The following is a 25,731-nucleotide window of genomic DNA, read 5'->3' as shown; positions in this document are numbered from 1 at the left end:
TGGCCAATGGTCAGGAATGCTGGAGTTGAAGTCCAAGACATCCAGAGTCCTGCTTTCTGCCCATCTCTGCCCAAGATCACCTATCCTGTGCTCCATCCACCAAACTCCATTTTCTCTACATCCAAAGAGGACCCACCGAGGACGCCCCGCTGCGCATGCTGCCTCTGGCTGCTCTTCTCCGGTGAATCTCTACCAGGTTGTCTATGTCCTCCTCTTCTTCCTCCTCCTGGGGGTGGCAAGAAACACAAATGCACATCATTATTATTATTATTATTATTATTATATTTATTTGTATCCCGCCTTTTGCCCAATACTGGACCTTAAGGTGGCCTTACAAAATTTAAAACACAGACATTTTAAAACCTATGAAAAGAAATATACAAATATATATATATATATATACACACACACACACACACACACACACACACACATATAAAACATTTAAAATACATGACAATTTTACAAGTCCTTAACATAGACGGAGGCCCAGATTATTCACTAAAGGCCTGCCAGTACAAAGACGTTTTTGCCTCCTTCCGAAAGCCCATCAATGAGGGAGCCAGTCTAACTTCCCCAGGAAGAGAGTTCCAGAGCACCGGAGCAGCCACCGAGAAGGCCCTCTCCCATGTTCCCACCAAGCGCGCCTGTGAAGATGGTGGGACTGAAAGAAGGGCTTCTCCAGAAGATCTCAAAGCACGGGCAGGCTCATAAGGGAGAATATAGTCTTTCATATGAAGAGACCTCTATAACGTCCTAAATGGCTTCAGCTCAACTTGCCCTGGGCAACTTAAAATCTGACCCTCTCACCACCACCACCACCCCTTGTGTCTTCCGCTGGCCAGAATTCCATTTTCCTTGCTAGTTCTGCTGCTGCATGTCCTTGCTAGTTCTGCCACTGCATGTACTAGGCATCTGTGCCCCAGGTGGCCAGTGGACATCCAAGGGCACTCCACCGACACGTTCCCTGGAACACAGGGGATGCCACCCCAGGTAAAGTGCTGCTAAGCTGCCTCCGTGTCCCTCCTCCAAAAGCCCAGGTGGAGGCTCTTTCACCAAGATATCCACAGCAGAGCCTGGGGCCCTTGCAATTTCAGCCCCCCAGGCTGGCCAAGGACGCATCTAGGGTTGGGCCAACTGCCCTTAAGGGACCACTTCCCCCATATGTCTCATCACGGCCAGTCAGGTCAGGAGCGTCGAATCGCTTTCATCCCAGGGGACAAATTCAGTCTCAGAGAAGCTCTGGGCGGGTGCATCCCAGCGGTGGGCGGGGCTGAAGGAAAAAGAGGCGGGCCCCAAAATGCCAGTGTTATCTTGCCTTAAAGCTCTCGCTGCCAGTAAGGAATCCTTAGGAGAAGCGTTTCATCCTTTTAGAATAGGGGAAAACTGTGCAAAAGCCAGGAAGTCACCAAATGATTGGGGGCTGGGCTGGGGAAATGGGGTAGGGTCACCTTAGGAACCCCAAGGGAGCCAGACCGTGACCCCACGGGCCTACAACATGACCACCCCATCTTCGATGGACTTTGTGAACTTCCTCAATACCCTCCGCAAGCCGAGTTGGAATATCCGAGTCCGTAGACAGCTCTTCTCAGTATCTGCCCAGTGACTCTGGATATCCCTTCTCTGTTGGAGGCTCACCATTTCAACATTGAGGCCCGGAACGGACTTGCTTCTATCGCCCAGAGGTCCGCTTCCGCCGACGGGCTCCTCCGGCCGCAGGTCGATCACTGATTTGGTGTACTCTGCGACAGATAGGATAGGAGATTCATCAGAGCCTCTCACTTTGGTAACACAAAGCGGGGAGGGAATCCTGCCACCGTTCAAATCCAACCCTTTCTCCTCTAACAGGATTATCCTGTACCCCTGTGGGATCCTTTAAAGCTCAGCTAAAAACTTTTCTTTTTTCTAAAGCTTTTAGAACTTGATTTTGATCTGACTTTTATACCGTTAGTTTTACTCTACCCTGTGCCTGTTTGGTGCATTCTCTTCCCCTTCTTATTGTTTTATTATGATGCTATTAGAATGTAAGCCTATGCGGCAGGGTTTTGCTATCTTATTGTTTTACTCTGCACAGCACCATGTACACTGATGGTGCTATATAAATAATAATAATAATAATAATAATAATAATAATAATAATAATAATCTGTTTCCCCAAAGGCACCCAAAACAGGGGCTTGTCCGCACTTCCTCTCAAGGAGACCTCCAAGGAAGGAAATCCCAGCCCAACCCCCGCCAGGTTCTTTCCAGGCTGAGCTGCCCATGTCATCAGGTTAAACTAAGAGGTGCCCAAAGGCCAAATTGAGTTTGTTGGCAAACCAGCAATTTGGTGGGTTTTTTCTTTTCTTCTCTTTTTTACTTTTGTGGGGGCCACTCTATGGACTGTGCAGCACCCTGTGGTGGGCGATCCGAGGGGAGGGGGGAGTGGCCCCTTGCACAGTTGCCCACCCCTGTCTTAAAGGATCTTATGTTAGAAGGGCTGGGGTCCAAGACATTAAAACAGCTGCTGCTAGCCAGGAAGCCGATGGAACTGTGAGCCAACCCAAAGTATTTATTTTTACGGCGCCCTCCCCCTAAAGAGCCCACTGTGGCTTAAACAGTCCCACCGCACCACCTGCTTTATCCTCACAACAGCCCTGTGAGATAGGACAACGGTGAGAGGGAGTGGCCTGCCCAGGGCCATCAAGTAAAATTCATGGCTTAGTCAGGATTTGAACCCAAATCTCTAAACACCACACCGGCCGTCATAGTACATATAGCAACACATTATTATTTTTTGAAGGTCTCTTGCCTGAAGGCCTCTGAATTCTCCTGGGATTCTTCTTGAACAAGGTGTCGTTGTCTTCAGCTGAAGCTACACCGTGGCTCCCGAAACGAGCTTCCTAGGAAAGAAGGAGCCCATTTCACAGATCAGGAGCATGAAGAGAACCCCTCCCTGCCTTTCCACACACCAGACTGTGGGCTGAAATAGTGAGCGAAGCCGGTTCCTAGAGGCACATGTCGGCAGCTCCACACGGAGGAAGCACCAAGTGCTATTTGGGTACGTTCAAGACTGGCAAGTTCAAATGCGCAGGAAGGTAGATGCTCTCCCTTATCCTACACGCTGCCGATCATTATAGGCGACAGAAGCTGTGCACACCCATGCTGAGAGTGGAGTGCCCTGGGAGAAGAGATTCCTGCCTTTCCCAGGGTACCCATGCTAAGATTTGGGATGTCCTGGGTGGGGGAAGATTCGTGCCTTTCCCCAGGGACTTATCCTGAAAGCTGGGGTGTTGGGGGGGGGTGAGATTCCGGGTTCTACCAGGGCACACCTGCTGAGGGTTGGGATGTCCTGAGAAAAAAGAGATTTCCCAGGGCACCTATCCTGAGAATTCAGGTGTTCTTGGGGGGCGGGGGAGAACCCTGCCTTTCCCAGGGCACCCATGCTGACAGTTGGGGTGTCCTGGGGAAAAATATCCTGCTTTTCCCGGTGCACTCATGCTGAGAGTCGGAGTGTCCTGGAAACAAAAAAGATGTCTGCCTTTCCCAGGGCACCTATCCTGAAAGTTCAGGTGTTCTAGGGCTGGGGGAAGAAGCTTGCCTTTCCCAGGGTACCCATGCTGAGTTGGGGTGTCCTGGGGAAAAAATATCCTGCCTTTCCCAGGGCACCCATGCTGAGAGTTGGGATATCCTGGAAACAAAAAAGATTCCTGACTGTCCCAGGGCATCCACACACTCCCAGAGGAGCACTACAGCGTCCAAGCAAGTGTGCTGTTTGGGCAGCTCATGAGAGAAGCAGAAGTGGAAACCTACAGTGTCTGAATAGGAGAAGGGAGTCTCTCTGAAGCGGACTGGAAGAGTCAGGCTGGACGCGTTGGACCCTGATGGGTCAAGAGCTTTCGTCCTCTCTTGGCGAGGGCTGCAACAAAGACAAAATGAGATTGTCAGAAGAGTCCATGTAAGTCCAGCATTCTACTTCCCCAGAGGGACCAGAGGTTTCCAGAAAGCCCGCAGGCAGAGATTGACATCAAACAGCACTACAAACAGAGCATGACATCAAACAGCAGTGCAGGGCCCCCGCTAATAAATCCCAGAAACTGGCTTCCAGTGACATCGTGCCTCTGACACAAGGCTTCACTTTTTATTTGTTCCTTTTCTGCCTTCGTCTCCCTCACCTCCAATGCAACTGGGATCCCAGGGCAGCTTATGTTAAAAACTGAAATAGACATAAACTGCATGATAAAAATATGACATTAAACACAGCAGCGAATTGCAGGTGGTAAAATAATAATAATAATAACCACAAGACATATGGTCTAGGTTACATGTCCTTTGTGACATGTCCGTGGCAGCCATTTTGTGACAGCGAATTGCCAAATGGGGCCATGGAAGTTTGCCCACCCAGGGTCTGGACACTGCAAAACGAACACCAGAGCTTCCTCCATTTAGCTAGCAAGTTGAGTAGTGGTTCACCAACCCAGCCTCCTCCATGTCTTTGCCTAGCCTCCTTTCATAGCCATCTAAGCCAGCGGCCATCAGGTTCTATGGCTGCGGACTTCATAAGTTGTTGCTGCTATTGATATGATTACATTTATATCCTGACCTTTTTTTTCCCCTCTTGCAAGGCAGCTGACATGACCCTGTGGCCAAAGAGCTGAGGCCAGCAGCTTTTTTTAGATTTTTATTTTAAAAAACAAAGACCCAAAGCCACCTGCTAAAGGAGGGCTAGGATGAAATGTTCCTTTAATACTCCCAGAAGAAAGAATAGGCCAGAGTTCAATGTACTAAAAACACAGCCAATATATTTTACTTCATAATAAAGTCATATTTCCCGCTGAATGGAGTTGCCACCTCAGTCCAAAGACGTTTAAGATCCAAATAGCGCAATCATGCAGAACATCATGAAGATATTCCAGAGGGCAATGAAGATCCGGAAGTACCTCAGGCTCAACAGAAATTCCCTGATATTATCACCTGTTGTCGGTTCTCTCACGTCTTCACCAAAGCCCTGACTCTCCTTCTTCTTCAGCCTGAAGTTGAACACCGCCCCTGCATTGACCAACAGCGTCCCAAAAAGCAGCAAATCCCCCAACATCCTGCTACTTCCGGTCTCCTGGCAAAAGCGGAAATGCCACCCTGGCCAGCAGCTTAAAGCTTGCAGGAAGCCGCAGGAGAGGAATTTCAAACTTTTAGAATAGGGGGAAACTGTGTGGAAAAGATGAGAAATACCAAATGACCAGAGGTTGGAGAGAAAAGGAGGGAAGGGAAAGGGACCCAGACTGGGAACATCAATCGACCTTTGATTCGCCACATTTAGCCTAAGTGATACAGTGCTAGGCTCTTTGTTTCAGATATGAGAGGTACGTCAGGCCTGGGGGCACAGGACCACTTCTCCCTCCAGACATACAGCATACACGTTAGGCATGGGATGGGGAAGAATCATGTTCCTAAAGGCCCTCGGTCCTCTCACCCGTTCGCTCCCTCGAACCAAACTTCCTTCCCTCAACGGACTTAACAGCCTAGAACTTAAGCGCTGTCACTCCAAGGCCGCTCCAACCCCCGGCGTTCTAAAGCAGAACTGGGGTGGGAAGGAGGTAGATCATTTGGGACTTCAACTCCCAGAAGTCCTTGCCAACATGGCCCACGGTCAGGAATGCTGGGAGTCGAAGTCCAAAATATCTGGAGATCAACTCCCTGCCCACCCTTAGAATTAAAAGGTGGAGCACTGACAATGGGCTCCTCTAAACGAGGGATTTGTTGCAAGCTTGTGGTTGGTCACTAACGGACATTTGTAGGTCCATTACAGGATGCTGTCAATGACCAGGTTGCTTCCTGCACTATCCTCTGGAAACTACGCTTTTAAAAGAACCACAGATAATGTGGTAATATCCGGGAAAAGCGAGATCTCCCAGTGTGTAAACTCGGCGTTGTGGAATAATTCCGCCACTAGATGGCGGTGTCTCATGGAAGTGAATGGAGCACGCAGAGAGAGGAAGTATTCAATACAAACCACATGGCCACCCATGTAATTGAGTCGATTGCAATCCCAGAAAGAAAGTGGAAGCAGAAAGCCTGGGTAAGGGAACAGGATTTTTTCCATTGGAATCAGAGCCAGTCTTTCTAACCTGGGACCAGCAGCTGGGGGACCGGGAGCAGAGACGGCAGGACGGGAGCCATCCAGGCTCATGTTCTCGGTGGATTCCGTGTCGCTCTTCGCATCCCGTGGCTCCGAGGGCTCCGGGATCAAGCTGGAAGGAAAGAGGCCAGTCAGATGAGCGAGGAGGACAAGGGTTCTCAGCTCAGCAGAAAGAGCACATGCCTTGAATGCAAAAGGACCCAGGCTCAATCCCACGGCAACTCCAGTTGAATGGTCAGGGACAAGCAGTGTGATCAACCCAGTGGAGGCTGGTGGCTCCAACATCAGTGGGGCAGTGAATCCGCTCCGTGTTTCAGTCAGAACTCTAAAGAAGCTATCCAACATGTGGAAGCTCCCACTTGCTTGCTTGCTTGACAGACACAAAGCCAGGGAGCAAGGAGGCCGTGGCATCTCCTGGTCCTCCTTCTCCTGCGCTATCCCCCAGAAATCCCGCTTTTAAATGAACCACAGATAATGCAGTAATATCTGGGGAAAGCGAGATCTCCCAGTGTGTGAACTTGGTGTTGCACAATAGTTCCGCCACTAGATGGCGATGCTGTTTGGGCCAGAGCAAGCGGCAGGTGGACAAGCAGATTGCGGTGGCGAAGAGGAGGAGCAAGCGCAGAAAGGTCTTGTCAGTGGGCCCCTACTGGAATGCGGGCCCTTGACCACTGCACGACCATGCCTACCCGTGGTGGCAGCCCAGCCGCCCCAGAGTCACCTGGATTCCTTGCGCTGTTGCTGAGGACTCCTTTGCGCTGCTTTGGGGCAGCCTTTGGGATCGCTGAGCTGTGCCTTCTGAAGAAGGGCTTGCCCTGCTGTCTCCCTTTTGTTAGCTGAAAAAAGGAAGGGAGGAGAAATAAACCTGTCACGGTCCACGCTGCCTGCACGCATTGAACCATGCAAAGGCACAGACGAAGTCCAGAACCTAAGCCCTGCAAAGCCAAGGTCTGTCCAGCTGTGCCCCCTCCCGTCCTTACCACAGCACCCGGCCAGATGTTTGGGGAAGCGCCCAAGCAGGGCATGAAAAACCCCTCGCTTCGCTTCTTTATGCCACTCTCTGGGTGCTCGGAAGCGCACGGGTCTCCGAATCACGGAAATACAGAGGGCGTCGGAAAGACGCCGGGGTGCACCTAATGGCACGAAAAGCGCAAACTGACCCACGGTCGCTCAAGCAAGCGAGTCAATCTAGATGAGAAAAATGGGGAGAGGAAGTGCAGAGAATGTAGAGCGGGGTGGGGGGGAGAAAGGCCTTTAGCTTGAGGGTCGGATTCCATTTCGGGGAAGCGCTCAGGGGCTGCATTCCAGGGGGGCAGGGTCACGAATACCCCAAATCCCAGCATATTTTAGTTTAAAGCTCTCGCTGCCATTCCCTTAGCCTTGGGAGAGCCATTTCAACCATTTGGGAAGGGGGAAAACTGCAGAAAACCCTGGTGGTCTGGGGAAAGGGGGTGGAGACATCTGGGGAATCTGAGTGGGACCTCAGATGAGCGGAAAACGCCCCCCTAGGAGTGAAGTTGTAGATAGCTGTTATTATTAACAAACATTATCATCATTTCTATACCGCCCCATAGCCAAAACTCTTTGAGCAGTTTACAATTCATTAAAAAAAAATAACGTTACATAACGAAAAAAACAGATTTTTTAAAAAATACAAAGTTTAAAACCATTTAAACAGCTAAAAACAATTTCAGTAATCAATTTTTAAAGAATAGCCCTGTTCAGCAGAGCTGACGTAAGTGCCCCATCCTACGTCAGTAAACGCCTGAGAGTAGAGGGCAGCCTTAACCTGGCGCCAAAAAGTTGACAGGGCCGGTGCCTGGTGGGCCTCAGTGGGGAGCTCATTCCACAGGCAGGGGGCCACCACTGAGAAGGCCCTCTCCCTTGTTGCCATTTTCTGAGCCTCCCTCGGAGGTGGCACTCGGAGGACGGTCTCAGACGTTGAGTTCGCTGATCAAGACATCAGCAGCAACTGAGAAGGTATTTGGGGGGGGGGGGGGGAAGCTTAACATTTGTAATAGGGCAGTGCTCCACTCCGATTCAGATAGAGAATCCGGAGCGGAGCGGACCGACCCGATCCGCCTCCGCCAAAGGCGGCTCCGGATCAGGTTGGGGGATCTGTGGATCGAGGCGAAGCGGTTCACCTCCATCCAGAGCTCCGAACACAAGGAAGGGGGGAGGGGGGTCACCTGGTGCCGGCGCCATCGTCACGTAGCACTGCAGTCAGTTGAAGCCAGCGCTGGACCGCGACAGAGGCAGGTAAGTGGGGGGAGGGGGGTTACCTGGCTCCACCGCCGCAGTCTGTGCGGCGACGGTGGCGGAGCCAGGTAAGGGGGCTGGGGGGCTTATTTGGCCCCCATTTTGCCCCGCCTTCCCCACTTACCTGCCTCTGCCGTCCGCCGTAGAGGCAAGTAAGTAGGGAAGGGGGGGCAAAATGTCAATCCGCCCCTCCGGATCTCGCTTCGCGGAGCGGAGCGGGGGAGGGTCGGATCGGCCCAATGTGAAAGTTGCAGATGGGGCCACAAAGCGTTTCGGGGGTCCATGCACAGCCCCCTAATTTGTAATTATTTTTCATCAAAAAATTTTAATTTGAAAATCCAAAACACAGCTCCTGCAGCGACTGTAGGCTTTTCACTTCCTTCCTCCCCCCCCCCCAAAAAGAGCGATCAATAACGCCTACCCTGCGGTTTGCGCCGAAGGGACATTCGGATGATGTCGCTGCCCAGCCTGTTAGCGAAACGATTGACTCTTTGGTCGTAGAACCAGTCGCCGGTTGCTTTCTTCAGGTCCCTGCGGGGAGGGCGAGCGGGTGCGGAGAAGGCAGCATGAGACCCCCGGTAACAATTCAACCCCTTAATGCCCGTTTTCAATAGGGTGGCACGTGTGCTTGGTCGACCACGCAAGCAGGGACTCGGTCACATAGGAGGAAATTTGGCATCTTGAGCACTGCAGCTCTCATTCCATTTTTTTTAAATAAAACTTAAGTTTCTAGCCCCCATTAATTTGTATAAAGTGTATACTTTTATTCCAAAATGGATGTTTTGAGCTTTTAACGACTTGGGGATTTTGCAGAAGCAGTCACATACTAGTGGTAGTAGGAGCTAAGTTCCACCCAGCCCAGGTATTTATCAAGGGTGTATATATTCACACAGGGCCTTCCCTTCCCTGCTTGATTCTTTAAAAGCAAACACGTCACCCTGCTTGGCCTGCTACATCCCTTACCAGCCTTGGCAAAACTAACTTAGCCCTGCTAACCACATAAAAGAATGCAAGGAGGATTCCTCTCATGTCTCACCCTACTGCCCTTGTTTCGGGAGAAGGGGTTTCAGGTAATCAATCAGAATCAGATTCAGAACCAGAAGATGCAGCGTTAAGACACCAGCCAGGCCGCACCAGTGGGGGAGAAAGCTCTCACGGGAGAGTCCTCAGCTGGAAAGCAGCCCACTCCAGAGCTTATCTCCTCAAGGCCAAATCTTTGAGGAGCTTCCGGGGGTGAGCATTCTGAAGCACTAACTGATGCTAGAATCCGCCGGAAACTCAAATGCACAGCGCATAAAGAAGCCGTGAGAAAGTCGGAGAGATTGCGCCAGAACCTACCACCACACCAGGCCCTTTGAAGTACTGGCATTTGAGAAGTAACTTCTCTCTCTCTCTCTTCTTGAACGGACAATTGTCTTGCTTAGTTTGCATAGTAATTGCTTAGGGCGTCTACAAAGAGGTAGACTCTATTCAAGTTAAAGTGAGTTTGTTGCTTAATAAAAGCTCTGTGGATTACTTAGCAAGCCTCGTCATTTGCCTCCCATTGAAAGTACAAGGGCTTGGAAGGGACACGACAATTCCCTTACTGATCAGCTCCTGAATTCTGAAGCCAACCGGCGTTGTGCATACACCTTGAGGACTAGAAACCTGCACGTCTTTCCTTTAAACAAAAAGAGCAGCGATTCTAAGCTGCGCGTCAACGTTTTAGGTTTCCCGTGGGGGTTCAGAGACTTACGCCTCCTTGGTGCAGACTTTGCAGCGCCAGGAGCTGTCGGCGCTGTAGGCGCGGCAGTCCCGGCACACCAGGTGATTACAGCCGCGGCAAGTGTGCGCCTTGGGTCTGACCCGGCCCAGGCTCTGCTGGCAGCGGGCGCACGTCCGCTCGCTGTAGCGCTGGCTGCCCCTCTTGGCTCCCTTTCTTCGGATCTCCAGCAGCTCATTCTTCAAGCGCCTGATGGGAAGAGAGAGAAGGCTGGGAATCGTAGGACATTTTCCTGCCTTAAAATATTATTTATTTATTTATTGCACTTATATACCGCTCCCATAGCCAGGGCTCTCTGGGCGGTTTACAGAAATTCTAAAATTGAGATAAAAACTAGAATACAAAATTTAAAACTCTAAAACACAGTACATACACACATAGAGCATTAAAAACCAATTAAAAACTAAACATGTGGGTAATTAGGATGTGCCGCAATATGCCCGGGCAAAAAGGAAAGTCTTAACCTGGCGCCGGAAAGATAGCAGCGTTGGTGCCAGGCGAGCCTCATCAGGGAGATCATTCCATAGTCTGGGCGCCACTACCGAAAAGGCCCTGTCCCTCGCTGCCACACTCCGAGCCTCTCTCGGAGTAGGCACCCGGAGGAGGACCTTAGATGTTGAACGTAGTGACCGGATATATTCACGTCGGGAGAGGCGTTCCGTCAGGTATTGTGGTCCCAAGCCGTATAAGGCTTTATAGGTCAAAACCAGCACCTTGAATTGGGCTCGGAAACATTAAATACCCTTCCTAGATTCAAGAAATAAAGACGTTCTTGCTCCCTAGGGAGGCCATCCCCAACCCATTCAGTCCTCTTTCCCAACGGAAATACTGAAAAAGAGTGCTCTAGCAGCCAGCCAGCCATGCTCTTTCCCAAGATATTCCATTCCGTTTCCTCCCCACAAAGAGATACTCAGCATTCTAAAGCAGGGGTAGGGGACCCGGTTCCCTCCGGATTCTTGGACTACAACTCCCATGATCTGTGACCATTGATCAGGCTGGCTGGGTATGATAGAGTTAGGGTCCAAGACAGCTCGAGGGCAACAGGTCGTCTAACCCTGCATCTAAAGTGAGATGGGCTGCCTTTTGGGCTCCCTCTTTTGACCTCCTACGAGACTGACATCACATCCTCACCTAATTCTCCTCTCTTCCGCTTTCCGCAGCTCCTCGTCTCGCTGGAGGACCTGGAGGATCAAATCCCGCTCCGCATCCGAGAGGAAGGACAGGTCAACAGCCTCCATCGTGACCTCCGGCCGCAAAGCCGCTTCTCCTTCCCAGGGTGCAGCTACTCAAAGCCAGAGGAAAAAATTAAAGAGCTTTAATAGGGCTAAGCGAGACACTGCGGGTTCATAACCCATTTTATGAATCTCGTCTGGCAGGCCGTTCCACAATCCAGGGGCGACAGAAGAAAAGGTCCTCCTGGAAACTGATGTCAGCCTAGTTTTAGCTGACTGAAGTAAGTTCTCCCCAGAGGACCTGAGAGTGCGGGGCGGACTGTGTGGGAGAAGGCGATCCCGCAGGTAACCTGGACCCAAACTATTTAGGGCTTTAAAGGTAATGACCAACACTTTGTACTTTGCCCGGAAACTAATTGGCAGCCAGTGGAGTGATTTTAATGTTGGGATAATATGCTCACCCGTAGAAGTAATTTAGTATTGATGCCTCCTGTTAGAAAGGCACTTAGCAGAGGAAAAACAAAAGGCAGAACAGAATGAGTGTTTACCAGTCTTACGTGCACACAAGGCTAAAAGGGAGACCATGCGCTTCTTCAGTGGAGGAAAGCTAAAGTAGTTTACTCACAATATTCTTGCAGTTGTTTTTAAAATGGATACTGTCTGTTTTTGTATGTATTTTATGCTTTTATGGTTTTAAATTTTGTATATTTCTTTTTTAATGTTCACTGTTTTTAACTTTTGTAAACTATCCAGAGAGCTTCGGCTATGGGGTAGTATATAAATAATAATAATAATAATAATAATAATAATAATAATAATAATAATAATAATAATATCAAATGCAGGTACAGCATACAATTTCAAAGAATAGTATGACCAGTCCATTGGTGCTCCATAGGAGCGAGACAGCAAACACACATGCTCCCAGCAAGGGAAGAGGTCAGAGAGAAAGAGGGCAGGGCAGGAAGGGGACTCATACTTATACTTTGCAAATGGAACAAATGAAAAACACAGTCAGAAGAAGTATTGGGAGCTGCAACAAAAAGTTGCCATGCGAAGGGCTCCAGTTCAGCATTCTAGCCAGCCATGCCCTTTTTTAAGGGACTCCATTCCATTCCCTCCCTCCCTCCAGACTCGCAATGTTCTACGGCCACTAAGCATGCTCTGTCACCATTGGGTTGTATAGGTGGGCTGGGGATTGAGGGGGTTTTCCCCTCAAAATATTTTTCCTACTTCTGCAACGTTAAGGTTCTCTGGAACCTGCCGCTACTTCCCTCGTGTTTCTCAGCAGCTCGTTTTGGCTGCATCACAAGCCAGCATTTGAGTTTGTTGTTGATATGACGAAAGAGGAGGAGGAAAAAGGAAAATGCCATCCGAAGAAGAATCAAACACGGGAATGGCTGCTATATTTGCTGAAGAGATTAGATGCAGGTGAAGAGCAATTGACAGAAAAGCTGAAGATTAAAAACACAGGATCATATTCCACAGAGAAAATATCTGAACATTTTGCAACACTTGGAACAAAAACCCAGAGTCCTTTAACATTTTAATGCCTGGGCTTTGGATTAACAGCCAGGAAGCAACTTTCGATTTCATGAGTATCACTCACATAGAATCAGATCCTAGGTCATGCTTAGTCAACACTTGCTTTTTTATTGATTTGTTGAAATTTACAATAGAAATTGATTTAAAAAACTACTTAGTCATCCTTAGACTAGACCCATTGAAATCGACGGGACAAGTCAGTCACACCTAAGTTATGCCTCCTTTCTCGCAGACCAAACCTAGCCTGCAGCGCCAATAAATAATAATAATAATAATAATAATAATAATAATAATAATAATAATAATAGTCTATTACATTTTTATACCACCCCATAGCCGAAGCTCTCTGGGCAGTTTATAAAGAATTTTAAAAAATAAAATACACAAAAATTTAAAAAAGGATTTTAAAAAACACGCAACAGACAGTATACACAGAGACAACATACATCTAAAAACAACTTTGAGAAATCAGCCAAATCGTAAAACAAATCCGGGATCGATTAAAAGTCATCACATGCTGCCAAACGCCTGGGAAAAGAGAACTGTATTGATCTGGCACCGAAGGGTTGTTCGTGGGTTCATTTAGAGATGGGGGGTCGGCTGCCAGCCAGCTCCATTGCTGAAGAATCCACCCCCACTGTTATCATAGAATCATAGAGTTGGAAGGGGCCTATAAGGCCATCGAGTCCAACCCCCTGCTCAATGCAGGAATCCACCCTAAAGCATCCCTGACAGATGGTTGTCCAGCTGCCTCTTGAAGGCCTCTAGTGTGGGAGAGCCCACAGCCATCCTAGGTCATGAGTTCCATTGTCGTACTGCTCTAACAATCAGGAAGTTTTTCCTGATGTCCAGCTGGAATCTGGCTTCCTGTAACTTGAGCCCATTACTCCGTGTCCTGCACTCTGGGAGGATCAAGAAGAGATCCTGGCCCTCCTCTGTGTGACAACCTTTCAAGTATTTGAAGAGTGCTATCAAGTCGCCCCTCAATCTTCTCTTCTCCAGGCTAAACATGCCTAGTTGTTTCAGTCTCTCCTCATAGGGCTTTGTTTCCAGACCCCTGATCATCCTCATTGTCCTCCTCAGAACACGCTCCAGCTTGTCTGCATCCTTCTTGAATTGTGGAGCCCAGAACTGGATGAAATACTCAAGATGAGGCCTAACCAGGGCCGAATAGAGGGGAACCAGTACCACATGAGATTTGGAAGCTATGCTAGTAGCAAAGAGCTCTGTCAGTTGGTTGAGACTCATTCTTCAGCTGCCTGGCAGCTTGGGTGTAAGGCAGGCCCATACTTTCCATGGGCTGTATTGCTCTGCAAACTGCTCAGACTGGTCGGGGGCCTTGTCTCTGTGCTCTCTCCATCATCATACCTGAGCTACATAGCAATCATTCTCTCCTCAGAGCCTTGGGGCCATTCTCTGAGGCCCGTTCTGTTCACAACGAGCAGCTTGGCCTGGGTCAAGCATGGTGCTGGGCCGAAAGCAAGAAGGTGCTGTTGGTAGTTTTGATGTTGCAAAGAGCTTAGAGCAGAGATCGCCCTGCGACAGTTATTCACGCTCTGGGAACCTACCATTTTTGGATTATTGCAACCTGTGGTATGCAGAGCTACCTTGGAAAATGGTCCAGAAAATTCAGTTGGTTCAAAACAGGATGGTTAGATTGTCAACTGGGCTTGGCCGACGGGATCGCGTTATTCCTAGTACTTCTCCCAGTCCATTTCCAGTCTATGTCTGGGCCGGATTCAAAGTGCTGGTATTAACACTCAAAGGCCTAAATGGCTTGGGTTCAGGTTATCTTAAGGCACGCCTCCTCCCCTATGTACCTGCCTGGACCCTAAGGTCATCCTCAGGGGTCCTTCTCTGCGAGCCCCTGCCAAAGGAAGTGAGGCAGGTGGCTACCAGGAGGAGGGCCTTTTCTGCTGTGGCACCCTTGCTGTGGAATGAGCTCTCTAGCAAGGTTCACCTGGCACCTACACATTGCATTATTTCCAGCGCCAGGTGTAGACCCTTTTATTTTCTCAGTATTTTAATAGTTTGTCATCTTAGCTTTTTAACTTTGCTGTTTTAAATCTGTATTTTAAATCTGTATTTTAAATCTCTGCATTGCTGCTGGGTTTTATTTTGATTGTACTTTTTTATATTGTGGTTTTAAACTTCCCTATTACATATTTCACACTATACCTTATAGTTTGAATTGTTGTGAACTGCCCAGAGATCTTCGACTATTGGCCGGTATAGAAATAACATAAACAAACTTTTAAAGCCCTAAATGGTTTGGGGCCAGGTTTCCTGAAGGAACATCACCCTCCCATATTTACCTAACCAGGCACTAAAATCATCACCTGATGGCCTTCTCCAGGTGCCGCCCGCCAAATGAGATGAAATGGGTGGTTACAAATGGAGGGCCTTTTCAGTGGAGGCTACCCTTCTGTGGAATGCTCTCGCCAGAGAAGCAAGCTCGCCCGGTGTCTACTCTGTACATGTGTTTGTACCCATTTGTATGACCAAATGTAGCAATGGCCACTAACTTGGACGGCTTTCGAAGCGGATGAGCCAAATTCATAGAGGAGAAGGCTATCAGAACTATACTGAACTCACGGGAAGGCTAGGACGATGGGCTGATACCCAGGTTCCACCTAGTAGAGGCCACAGCTCAGTGGTAGAGCACATGCTTTCCATGCAGACGGCCCCTGGTTTGGTGCCCAGCTTCTCCAGGTAGGGCTAGGAAAGAATCCTACCTGATACCCTGGGAGCCGCTGCTGCCAGTCAGTGTTGACAATACTGGGTCAGATGGACCAAGGGTCTGACTCCGTTATCAGGCAGCTTCCCGTGCTATCGCGCAAAGGAACTTCCTGTCTCTTTCCAATCCAGAGCGAGCATGCAAAGTTTCTCTTCTCGCACACACACAGAAAACTCCCTGCTCAGCAGCTTTCCCACGGGAGAAGGAAGAACGTCTGAGATAGCAGCCTGCCCAGCACCATCAGAAAGACAAACACATCTTGGTAGAACAGGAAGGGAGTTTCAAGAACAGAGAATTCCACACCCTCTTGCCTACACACACACACACACACACACACACCAAAAGAGGGTGTGAACCGCCCAGAGAGCTTCGGCTATTGGGCGGTATAAAAATATAATAAATAAACAAATAAAATAAATAAAAACCCACAGTCCCCTGTTCCAAAGAGGATGGCTAAGGACCATGGTTAAATAAATAAAACCATTGGCACCTCTTCAAAATAGAATAAAGGTTCTCACACACACCCCAAAAGAGGTTAAAAGAGGGCAGCGATTTGCATAGTATTTGCATATGCTGATTTATATGTATAGGCACAAATTTAGAAATAAGAACTATAATTTTAACAGAGATAGAAATGCAGCCGCTGAGTCTGTCGTGCCGGTGTTCACTTTGAGGCCCCTGTTTACCAAGGGCAGCCCATCAAACAGAGGACACCTTCAAATGAAGGTCTGTTCTCTGCCAACTAGAGGACTGTCTTCTGTGAAGGAGGACACTTGGCCGCCCTATGTCCACAGCCGGCTGCCTAGCTTCAGAAACCATTTGGGCTACCTGAATTGGCTAGCATGAATCACTCAAAGGCAACCGGCACAGTTTAGATCCCTGCTTTTTCCAACCACTTTCTCAAGCACACGCTCACAACAATCCTTCTAGTTAATGAAACCTTGTGAAACCAGAGCCCTAACTCCCATTATTCCTGACTGTGCCAGCCGGGGCTGATGGGAGTTGTATTCCAAAACATTTGGAGGGTGCCACGTTGGAGACAATATAGCATTTGAGCACAGAAAAGCAAGACACAATCAAACTTTGCTTCCTACTCAATTTATTTGCCTGGTTAAGTCTCAGACAGGCACAGGCACACCTCACTTCCTCTATAGCATAGCTCTTGAGTAAAAATAAAATAGTCCCTGCCCCCAAGGAGCATACAGACACAGTTTGATAAAAAAAATTTAAGCAGTCCATGAACAAGGTTGTATTGCCACTGGATCAAAGCTGCTCCAAGCTTGCAATGTAATAGCCAGCACCTTTGAGCATGCACAAAGTTCCCTCAGTTTTCTAACCAAGCACATGAATTCTGCCTCTAGGGCAGGTCATCCGAACTTCCTCCCCAGAGACCCCAGGACTGTGGGTTGGCTGCAGTTGCTCAGTTGCAGCAAGGGGAAAGACATTCTGCATACGCTCAGATGCTTCTTTACTGGCAGCCTTGGGAGGGCTTTGCCTTAAGAGGCAGCATGGAACTACTTTAAATAAATAAACTAAATGTAACAATAACGAATTCGCACACACCTTCCAAACTGGTTTCAGGGGCAAGTCCTGGCTCAAAATCAAGCTCAGAGGACACCATAAGCATCTGGAGTTAATAGCAAGAGTTGGGACTTCTAAAACACCCCAGCATCTATAATTAGGTAAATGAAGCATAGCTTCGAAACTTAAATGAACCCAGGAAAATATTGAGATTGAGGAGTGAAGAACAGAGGAAAGACAGAGCAAAGCCGAGGAAGCAAAATCTCACATATCCAAACATTTTGGGGGATCCCTAATCAGGACTTACCTGGAACCCGTGCCCAAGTTCGAAGTAAGTCCAAGCTGGATTTACCTGGAACCCGTTCATCTGAACATATGCAAAATGCCTTACAGCCAACCAAAACCTGGAAAGGAACTACAGTCGAGATATAAACAGCGTTAGGCTGCCGTCATCCAGCTGTGCGCAACTGTAGCTCTCCAGCTGTGTGGGACTTCCATTCCCCTAAGCCCCGTCCAACTGGCGCCCTCCAGATGTGTGGAACTACAAAATCCATAAGCCCCATCCAATATAGCCAACAGTCAGGGACAATGGGAGTTGTGGTCCAAAACATCTCACGGGCACCAGGTCGCAGCAACCTTTAAACCAGCGTACCCCTCCTTTAAGACGTCACCTAACCCCCCTCTCAAGATGACTCGTTCCGAAAGCACTCTGCCTATGCTCAGAGGTGCGGGCTCCAGGTAAATGCTGCTTGGATTTGAGGCTTAAATCGGGCCAAAGGCAGCTTGAAGTAGCTGGGGGAGTTTTGGGACGGTGGGTGGGAATCCGTGCCGGAAAGCTGGAAGAGAAAAAGAAGCGAACCCCTCGTTCTTGGAAGGGGGTCGGGGTGGGAAGGGTTACCTGCCGGCAGCGCGCGCCCCTCCGCTTCCCCGGTTCCTTGCGCGGGCTCCGGGCGGCCACAGCTGCGGCAGGAACTGCCCGAAACTTTCGCTGACCCGGGGCGGAGCCGACGGCTTAAAGGCACCGCGCCCTTTTGCCACCAGCTCTGCGCTCCAAAGGACCAGACCGGATGAGCCTGGGAGAGGCCACGATCCTCCCCACGCCCGGCCACTACTTCCAGGAGAAACCCAGGACGTACCCCGTTGCAGCGATGTCCGCCCTTCTGCGGGGGGGGGGGGGGAGAGCGCACACCATGCTGACATCAAAAATAGCAACATTCAGGAAATTGACCTGAAATTGACCATTGTGGCACAAAGGAGTTTTAAAGGGAGGCGAAGACAGAGAAGCGGCTGAGTTAGAATTCATCGCCAAACGCCAGAATCGGGATAAAGGTTTTTTGTTTTGTTTCCCCAATTCTACTTACACGTAGGGTGACCCTACGAAAAGGAGGACAGGGCTCCTGTATCTTTTAACAGTTTATTTTATTTATTACATTTTTATACCGCCCACTAGCCGAAGCTCTCTGGGCGGTTCACAAAAATTAAAACCATAATAAAACAACCAACAGGTTAAAAGCACAAATACAAAATACAGTATAAAAAGCCCAGAAAAAGGGATATAAAAGAATAGAAAAGGGAATTTCAGCAGGTGCCATTTGTATATATGGGGAACCTGGTGAAATTCCCTCTTCATCACCACAGTTAAAGGTGCAGGAGCTATACTAGAGTGACCAGATTTAAAAGAGGGCAGGGCTCCTGCAGCTTTAACTGTTGTGAGGAAGAGGGAATTTCACCAGGTTCCCCATATATACAAATGACACCTGCTGAAATCCCCTTTTCAATACAACTGTTAAAGATACAGGATCCCGGTCCTCCTTTTCATATGGTCACCCTACTTACACGTGTTAATTGGCTTACTCAGGGGCAGGATGTTTGTGTTACCAGCAGCAACTGCCCTATAAAATGATCACTGCCAATAATGTGATTTGTCGGTTTCTGCATTTAATTTCCGTCTGACCTCCCTGCTCGCAATTCTTCCTCCCACCCCAACTGTATGTGGTGTAGATAAACCCAAAATGCTCCACAATACCCCACCATCTGAGGATGTCTGCTATAGCCACCAGAATAAATGTGTTAATTGATAAAGTGGCACAAGACTCTTTGTTGTCTTAATTGATTCCAACCTTTGGATGGATTAAAAAGCTGCCAGGGATGGATTGGGTTTTTTTAAATGGGGCTTTTACTAGCGGTTCTTTATTTATTAGTCTACTATATTCTTATTATATTTTATTGTATACAAGCTGGTTAATTTTATTTGAAGGGGGAGGGATAAAAAGTAGTAAACTTGAAACTTATTTGAAGCTGCAACCCCAACTACACTGAGAGCTCAATCTTATGCATGTTTAGACAGAATAAGGTCCTATAATTCCCAGTATTTCCCAGCCAGGCATGGCTGGCCAGTGCATGCTGAGAATTGTAGGCCTTTTCCCTCTGTCTAAACATGCATAGGATTGCGCCCTTATTCTGGCGTAGATTTTAGTGTACACTGCCCAGTTCATCAGATGCACCATCAGATTAATGCGAAGTGTAGGGTTTTTTGCACTAGGCCTCAGTTTGTGGATCTCAGGGTTCTAGTAAGAAACCAAAATAGATCTGTAAGCCTTAAATCTGCCCAGCTCTGTATCAGGGAGTAAGCATTGTTGAACCCAAGGGGCTTAAAATATGCCTAGGATTGTTCTTTTGGCTTAGTTCATGTATTATTTCGATCCATTTTTTCTATTAAACGAATAACCAAATTAACTGATGGTTAGGGTGACCATAGGAAAAGGAGGACAGGACTCCTGTATCTTTAACAGTAATATAGAAAAGGGAATTTCAGCAGGGGTCAATTGAAGAGGGTGAAATTCCCTCTTCATCACAACAGTTAAAGCTGCAGAAGCCCTGCCCTCTTTTGTATCTGGCCATTCTACTATAGCTAGTGTAGCTTTAACTGCTGTGATGAAGAGGGAATTTCACCCTCTTCAATTGACACCTGCTGAAATTCCCTTTTCCACTTTACTGTTAAAGATACAGGAGCCCTGTCCTCCTTTTCATATGGTCACCCTACTCTCTTTGTCTCTATAATCTAGGGTGACCATATGAAAAGGAGGACAGGGCTCTTGTATCTTTAACAGTTGTATTGAAAAGGAAATTTCAGCAGGTGTCATTTGTATATATGGAGAACCTGGGGAAATTCCCTCTTCATCACACCAGTTAAAGCTGCAGGTGCCCTGCCCTCTTTTAAATCTGGTCACTCTAGTATAGCTCCTGCACCTTCAACTGCTGTGATGAAGAGGGAATTTCCTCAGGTTCCTCATATATACAAATGACACCTGCTGAAATTCTCTTTTCTATGCAACTGTTAAAGATACAGGAGCCCTGTCCTCCTTTTCATATGGTCACCCTACTGATGGTCAAAAGAAGGTGCAGTGTAATGAAGAACATAAAAAGTGCCATGCTGGATCAGTCCAAGGGTCCATCTGGTCCAGCACTCTGTTCACACAGTGGCCCACCAGCCATCGGCCAGGGATGAACAAGCAGGACATGGTGCAACAACACCCTCCTGCCCATGTTCCCCAGCAACTGATGCACACAGGCTTACTGACTCAAATACTGGAGATATCACACAGCCATCAGGGCTAGTAGCCATCGATAGCCTTTACCTCCAGGAATTTATGCAACCTGCCTTTAAAGCCATCCAGATTGGTGGCCATCACTACATCTTGTGGTAGTGAGTTCCATCATTTAACTATGCGCTGCGTGAAGAAGTACTTTCTTTTATTTGTCCTGGATTTCCCACCAATCAGTTTCATGGGCTGACGATACAGTAATTAAAAGAGAGCTATGCAAGTGGGGCCCTGCCTGCAACAAAATGTTGCAGCCTGAGGGATTCCAGCCACCTCCTCCCATTCCCTTTTCTCCACGCTCTGCTCCACTGGATTTCCATTCCTCCACCACCCCAACAATCAGTAAGCCTTCTGCCACTGAGTGTACTTGCTTCTAATTAGGCTATTTGGGTCACGTAAGAAGAGCCATGCTGAATCGGAGCAAAGGTCTATCTAGTCCAGCATTCTGCTCACACAGTAGCCAACTAGTTATCCGTGGGAAGCCCACAAATAGGACAATAGCACCCTCCAGCCCATGTTCCCCAGCAATTGGTATTCAGAAGCATATTGCCTCCAGTACTGGAGGGTAGTATATAACCATCATAACTAGCAGTCATTGATGGCCTTATTCCCCTTAGCAGTTTCCCACTAAAATATTTTTGTATTTTTAAAAATCTTGGAGATGATACCTCCTTCTTATGTACAAATGGTGCCGGTTGGGCTACAAAAGTACTGGCACTCTGAAAATTGAGATTGCTATTAGTATATATGATGATCAATACTAAAAACATCAGTAAGAAAAATTAAGAGGTAGCAATACTAAAACCTTCATCAAGAGTGTCTTAAAAACAGCAGGTTAGTGATCAAAAGCTAGCTGCAATAACATATAACAATCCATCAAAGACAAGAAGAGAGACGGAGCTTGGCCAACCTTCGTTGGGTGTTCTACAGATTTGGGGTTTTCTAAAATTATTTGTAAATGCAACTACTTTATAAAACTGCAGGCAAAAAGAGGCACTTTCAAAGTCTCACATAAAGGAAGACTCTTCTACAATTTATTATTTGTTCAGTTTTGGAGATGGGACCACCGGTGGTTCTCCAGATGTTATTTATTTTATTCATTTGAGAAAATGTCTAGGCTGCTTTTCACTTATGTGTAAAAAAAAAAAAACCCAAAGTGCTTCAAAAGATAAAATCATGATAAAATACCATGAAACCAAACCATAAAACGGTAATAAAACAATAAAATATCTCATTAGAATAACTAGGGGTAGCTGGCAATGCTAACGGTAAGGGAACACCTGGGCAAACAAATCTTAAGTTGTCAGAAGAAACATTCCACGCTAGGAGCCTACCTGATGTCAATTGGGAGATCATTCCCTATAGAATGGGGAGATCATTCCCTATAGAATGGGGAGATTATTCCCTATAGAATGGGGAGATCATTCCCTATAGAATGGGGAGATCATTCCACATTGTTCCATATACAGTCAAGAATGTTGTTAGACTCCAACTCCTATCATCCCTGGCAATTGGCGATGCTGCCTGGGACTTGTGAGAGTCCAACATCTGGAAGGCCGAAGTTTTCCCACTTGTGTGTTACGGTGCCCCATGTGATCAAAATATTGGTTCTTGGCGTAGAAGGTTTAACTTTAGGCCTAAGGTGGAGACATTTGCATGGGACATCCAATTCCTTGTCCCACTATCTTGTTTGGGTCATCCAACCAGTGTGGAAGATACGTGGAAACAGCATACCAGGAAAGCACTGGAGTGCTAGTTGGGAAAACCATCACAACACTCACTCCATCACCCTTCAGCCCTCTTGGGAAGATGTTCTGACCTGCAATTCCAGTTGTGGGGAGCAGGGGGGCAATAATGGGACTGGGCTGTTACCCTGCTTGTGGGCTTTCCAGAGAGATCTGGGGGGAATCCGCACGTCGTACCGAGATCGCTTCTAAGCGCCCCCAGTGCGGCGTGAAAGCGATCATGTAACTTGCCTTTGGAAGAGCCGACGAAGAGACGTCCTTCCCCCCCGCCGCCACCTACAGACCTCCTCGCCGGCTGGAACGGAGAGCTCGGGGGAAGAAGGCGGGGTGGAGAGCTTCTTCCGCTCTCAACCCTGCCTTCTTCAGCCGAGCTCTCCTCGCCGGTCGGCGAGGAGGTCTGTGGGTGGCGGCGGCGGCGGCAAAGACGTCTCTTCGTCGGCTCTTCCAAAGGCAAGTTACATGATCGCTTTCACGCCGCACTGGGGTCGCTTAGAAGCGATCTCGGTACGACATGCGGATTCCCCCTGGGAAACAAGAACGCTGAGCTAGATGGACATTAGATCTGATCCAACAGGGAGGGAGGCATTTTGTTCGGGGAGGAGGGATCACAACTGGTCCACTCCATGGAGAAGTCTACTAGAGTGAATGGGATCAAGTTGCATCTCAGCATCAGATGATAGGGTGCCTTCAAATGATCTTGAAGAACAGGGCTGGGAAGTACCCTGGCCGGAGCCACAGGAGAGCTGCTGGCCAAACGGATAGACTATTTATTCCTTTATTACATTTATAAATCACTTTTTCACCAAAAACAATGATGCTGAAGTCCATGTACGTTGTGGGGGGGGGGGAGTTGTAAACATCATAATTGCCAGGTGTAAGTTATGCCTGGATCTGTCACTTAGATTCAAGACAGACAAAAGGAAATGGTGCACGCAGCATATAATTAAGTTATGGAACATGAGGAGAAGCAGTGGCCACTAACCAAGAAGCAACAGCAGGAGAATGCTTTATGTTCTGCTCATAGACTTCCCAGTTACATCTGTTTGGCCCCTGTGGAAAGCAAGACACTGGACTAGATGGACTTTTGCTCTAAACCAGGGAGGGCTCTTCCTCTTCCAGGCCCTGGCCTGACTCAAAGTGCTGGTATTAACATACAAAGCCCTAAACGGCTTGGGGCCAGGTTATCTGAAGGAACGCCTCCTCCCATATGTACCTGCCCAGACCCTAAGGTCATCCTCAGGGGTCCTTCTCCCTGAGCCCCTGCCAAAGGAAGTGAGGCAGGTGGCTACCAGGAGGAGGGCCTTCTCTGCTGTGGCACCCCGGCTGTGGAATGAGCTCCCTAAGGAGGTTCGCTTGGCACCTACATTATATGCTTTTAGACGCCAGGTGAAGACCTTTTTATTCTCCCAGCATTTTAACAATCTATAAATACATTTTAACTCGGTGTTTTAAATTTGCAATTTTGCATTGCTGCTGTTTTTGTCTGGTTGAGCTTTTATATTATATTTTATATTATGGTTTTATACTGTTGTTTTATACTTTGAATGGTTTTAATTTTTGTGAACCGCCCAGAGAGCTCCGGCTATTGGGTGGTATAGAAATGTAATAAATAAATAAATAAATAAATAAATAAAGTTGTTCTATAACAGCCATCCCCAACCTGGTGCCCTCCAGATGTTTCAGACTTCAATTCTCATCAACCTTAGCTAGCATGGCCAGTGGTCAGGAATGCTGGGAATTTCATCCCAAACATCTGGAGGGCACCAGTTGGGGAAAAAGCTGTTCTACGAGGTTCCAGAGCGTGATAAATGCAACTTACAGGAAGGTGTTCTTGTGGAGTTGAGGACCACCTTGGTCCCCAAAGAACACTTTGGGGGCTGTACATGCAGGTGGGGACAAAACACATCTACATATGTTATCACACATACACACTGGGGCCGTTCACACAACACCCTAACCCACATTCAGTGGTTAAAGTGTGGGTTGTTTGTTGAACGGTGGGTTGGCGCGTTGTCTGAACCCAGGACATTTTCTGCAAGGTGGCTTTGTTAACCATGCAGTTAACAACCCAACAACAAACCAAGGGTTTTCAAGGTGGCCCGCTCAAGAAAAATAAGCCACACTGCATGGTTCACAAGCCGCCCTGCAGAAAATGCCCTGGGTTCAAACAAAACACTAACCCATGGTTCAATAACAACTCACATTCAACCACTAAGTGTGGGGTAGCGTGTTAGGCCAACGCAGTCATTCTTTCACATACACAGACACACACACACATCTCTGCTGGCAGGGGCGTTGCTAGAATCTATATCCCAAGGCCTTCCCTGTGCATTGCGGGGCGGGAGGCAAAATCTCCCCTGCATATGACAATTAAGCTTAGAAAAAATACCTTCCATTGGTGCCGACAGAAAGATCAATCCCCGAATCTTTTACGTGCCTAGCTGGATCAGTGCAAAAGCCCACTTCGCCCACATTCCGCTTTGCATCGGGCCACAGAGGCGGGTGGGGGACTGCTACCGAGTAACGCAGGCCCCTTATAATAAAATTTAACACTACCCTGGCATAAAGCAGAGGTGGGCTGGGCTGCTGGCCGGTTCCAACTTGTGCGTGCACAAGATCTAGAGCTTCACAACATCACTTGCAGGGCCGGAGCTCCTCCCCAAGAACACACACAAAACCAAGTGAGAGATAGTGTGGGTGGAGTCAGACCAGACTAGTTTGCAGAGGCCCTGGGAGCGAAGCGAACCCAAGAGCAACTTTATGCTGGTGGCTGACGAAGGCTTCCGTGCCTCCTCTTCGCATGCAGCAATGAGATGCTTCCTCTTAACCTGGCTGCCTCCTATCTTCCTGATATTCCCTTTGGAAGCAAGCTGCTGCTGCTGCTGTTGTTTCTTGGCTCTGGTTTCGAGACTGACTTACAGATCCCTCTACGGCGGGGAGGCGGCTTGCAGAACAAACGGAAAGCCAACGTGACTCACCTTGCATTGACTCTGGGATCTGTCTCCAAGAGATGATAACAAAGACAGACAAGGCCACCGTTTGAACATCGGCACCGCCCGGGTCGGGAGTTCCCACAGCTCTGACTGTTATCCTGGAGGCAGATTAGATTAGATTAAAGCCAAAGGGCAAAGGCAGCATGCAATCCAGGCTGAGCCAATGCGCGGAAAGGAGTGATAACACTGATGAAACCTCACCAGCCTTGTTCCGGCTCTGTTGACTCAAAGGCAAACAGAACGTCAGCCTGTGTTCACTCAGATACATAAGACCCACTGG

The 25,731-nt window shown here is 48.1% G+C and overlaps 2 protein-coding genes across 4 annotated transcripts in view; both read right to left on the bottom strand.

The window, feature by feature from the left end:
- SYTL4 (synaptotagmin like 4) overlaps positions 1–25,519 on the bottom strand; it is a 34,365-nt gene extending 8,846 nt beyond the window's left edge. Inside the window, exons 1-10 of one of the 3 annotated variants that reach the window (XM_063142017.1) lie at positions 25,437–25,519; positions 11,268–11,418; positions 10,110–10,325; positions 8,796–8,905; positions 6,837–6,951; positions 6,105–6,227; positions 3,793–3,898; positions 2,792–2,882; positions 1,639–1,742; positions 137–226 (exon numbers count right to left, since the gene is read on the bottom strand). In XM_063142017.1, the coding sequence (XP_062998087.1) occupies positions 137–226; positions 1,639–1,742; positions 2,792–2,882; positions 3,793–3,898; positions 6,105–6,227; positions 6,837–6,951; positions 8,796–8,905; positions 10,110–10,325; positions 11,268–11,418; positions 25,437–25,443 (1,113 nt within the window). In that variant the 5' untranslated portion in view covers positions 25,444–25,519. Of the gene's footprint in view, positions 1–136; positions 227–1,638; positions 1,743–2,791; positions 2,883–3,792; positions 3,899–6,104; positions 6,228–6,836; positions 6,952–8,795; positions 8,906–10,109; positions 10,326–11,267; positions 11,419–18,009; positions 18,124–24,847; positions 24,870–25,436 lie in introns of those variants that run through there. The other 2 variants (XM_063142018.1, XM_063142019.1) reach the window with 2 other exon arrangements.
- Positions 4,715–5,113, bottom strand: LOC134409318 (small integral membrane protein 7-A-like). Its single transcript, XM_063142020.1, has one exon. The coding sequence runs from the start codon at positions 5,072–5,074 to the stop codon at positions 4,847–4,849; it is 228 nt and encodes a 75-aa protein (XP_062998090.1). The 5' UTR covers positions 5,075–5,113; the 3' UTR covers positions 4,715–4,846.
- Positions 25,520–25,731: the final 212 nt, after the last annotated feature.

Source organism: Elgaria multicarinata, chromosome 15 (assembly GCF_023053635.1).
Source record: "Elgaria multicarinata webbii isolate HBS135686 ecotype San Diego chromosome 15, rElgMul1.1.pri, whole genome shotgun sequence".
In the NCBI taxonomy this organism is placed as follows: domain Eukaryota; kingdom Metazoa; phylum Chordata; class Lepidosauria; order Squamata; family Anguidae; genus Elgaria; species Elgaria multicarinata.
The sequence above is the reverse complement of the archived record's forward strand: the minus strand, read 5'-3'. Positions and strand labels throughout refer to the sequence as shown.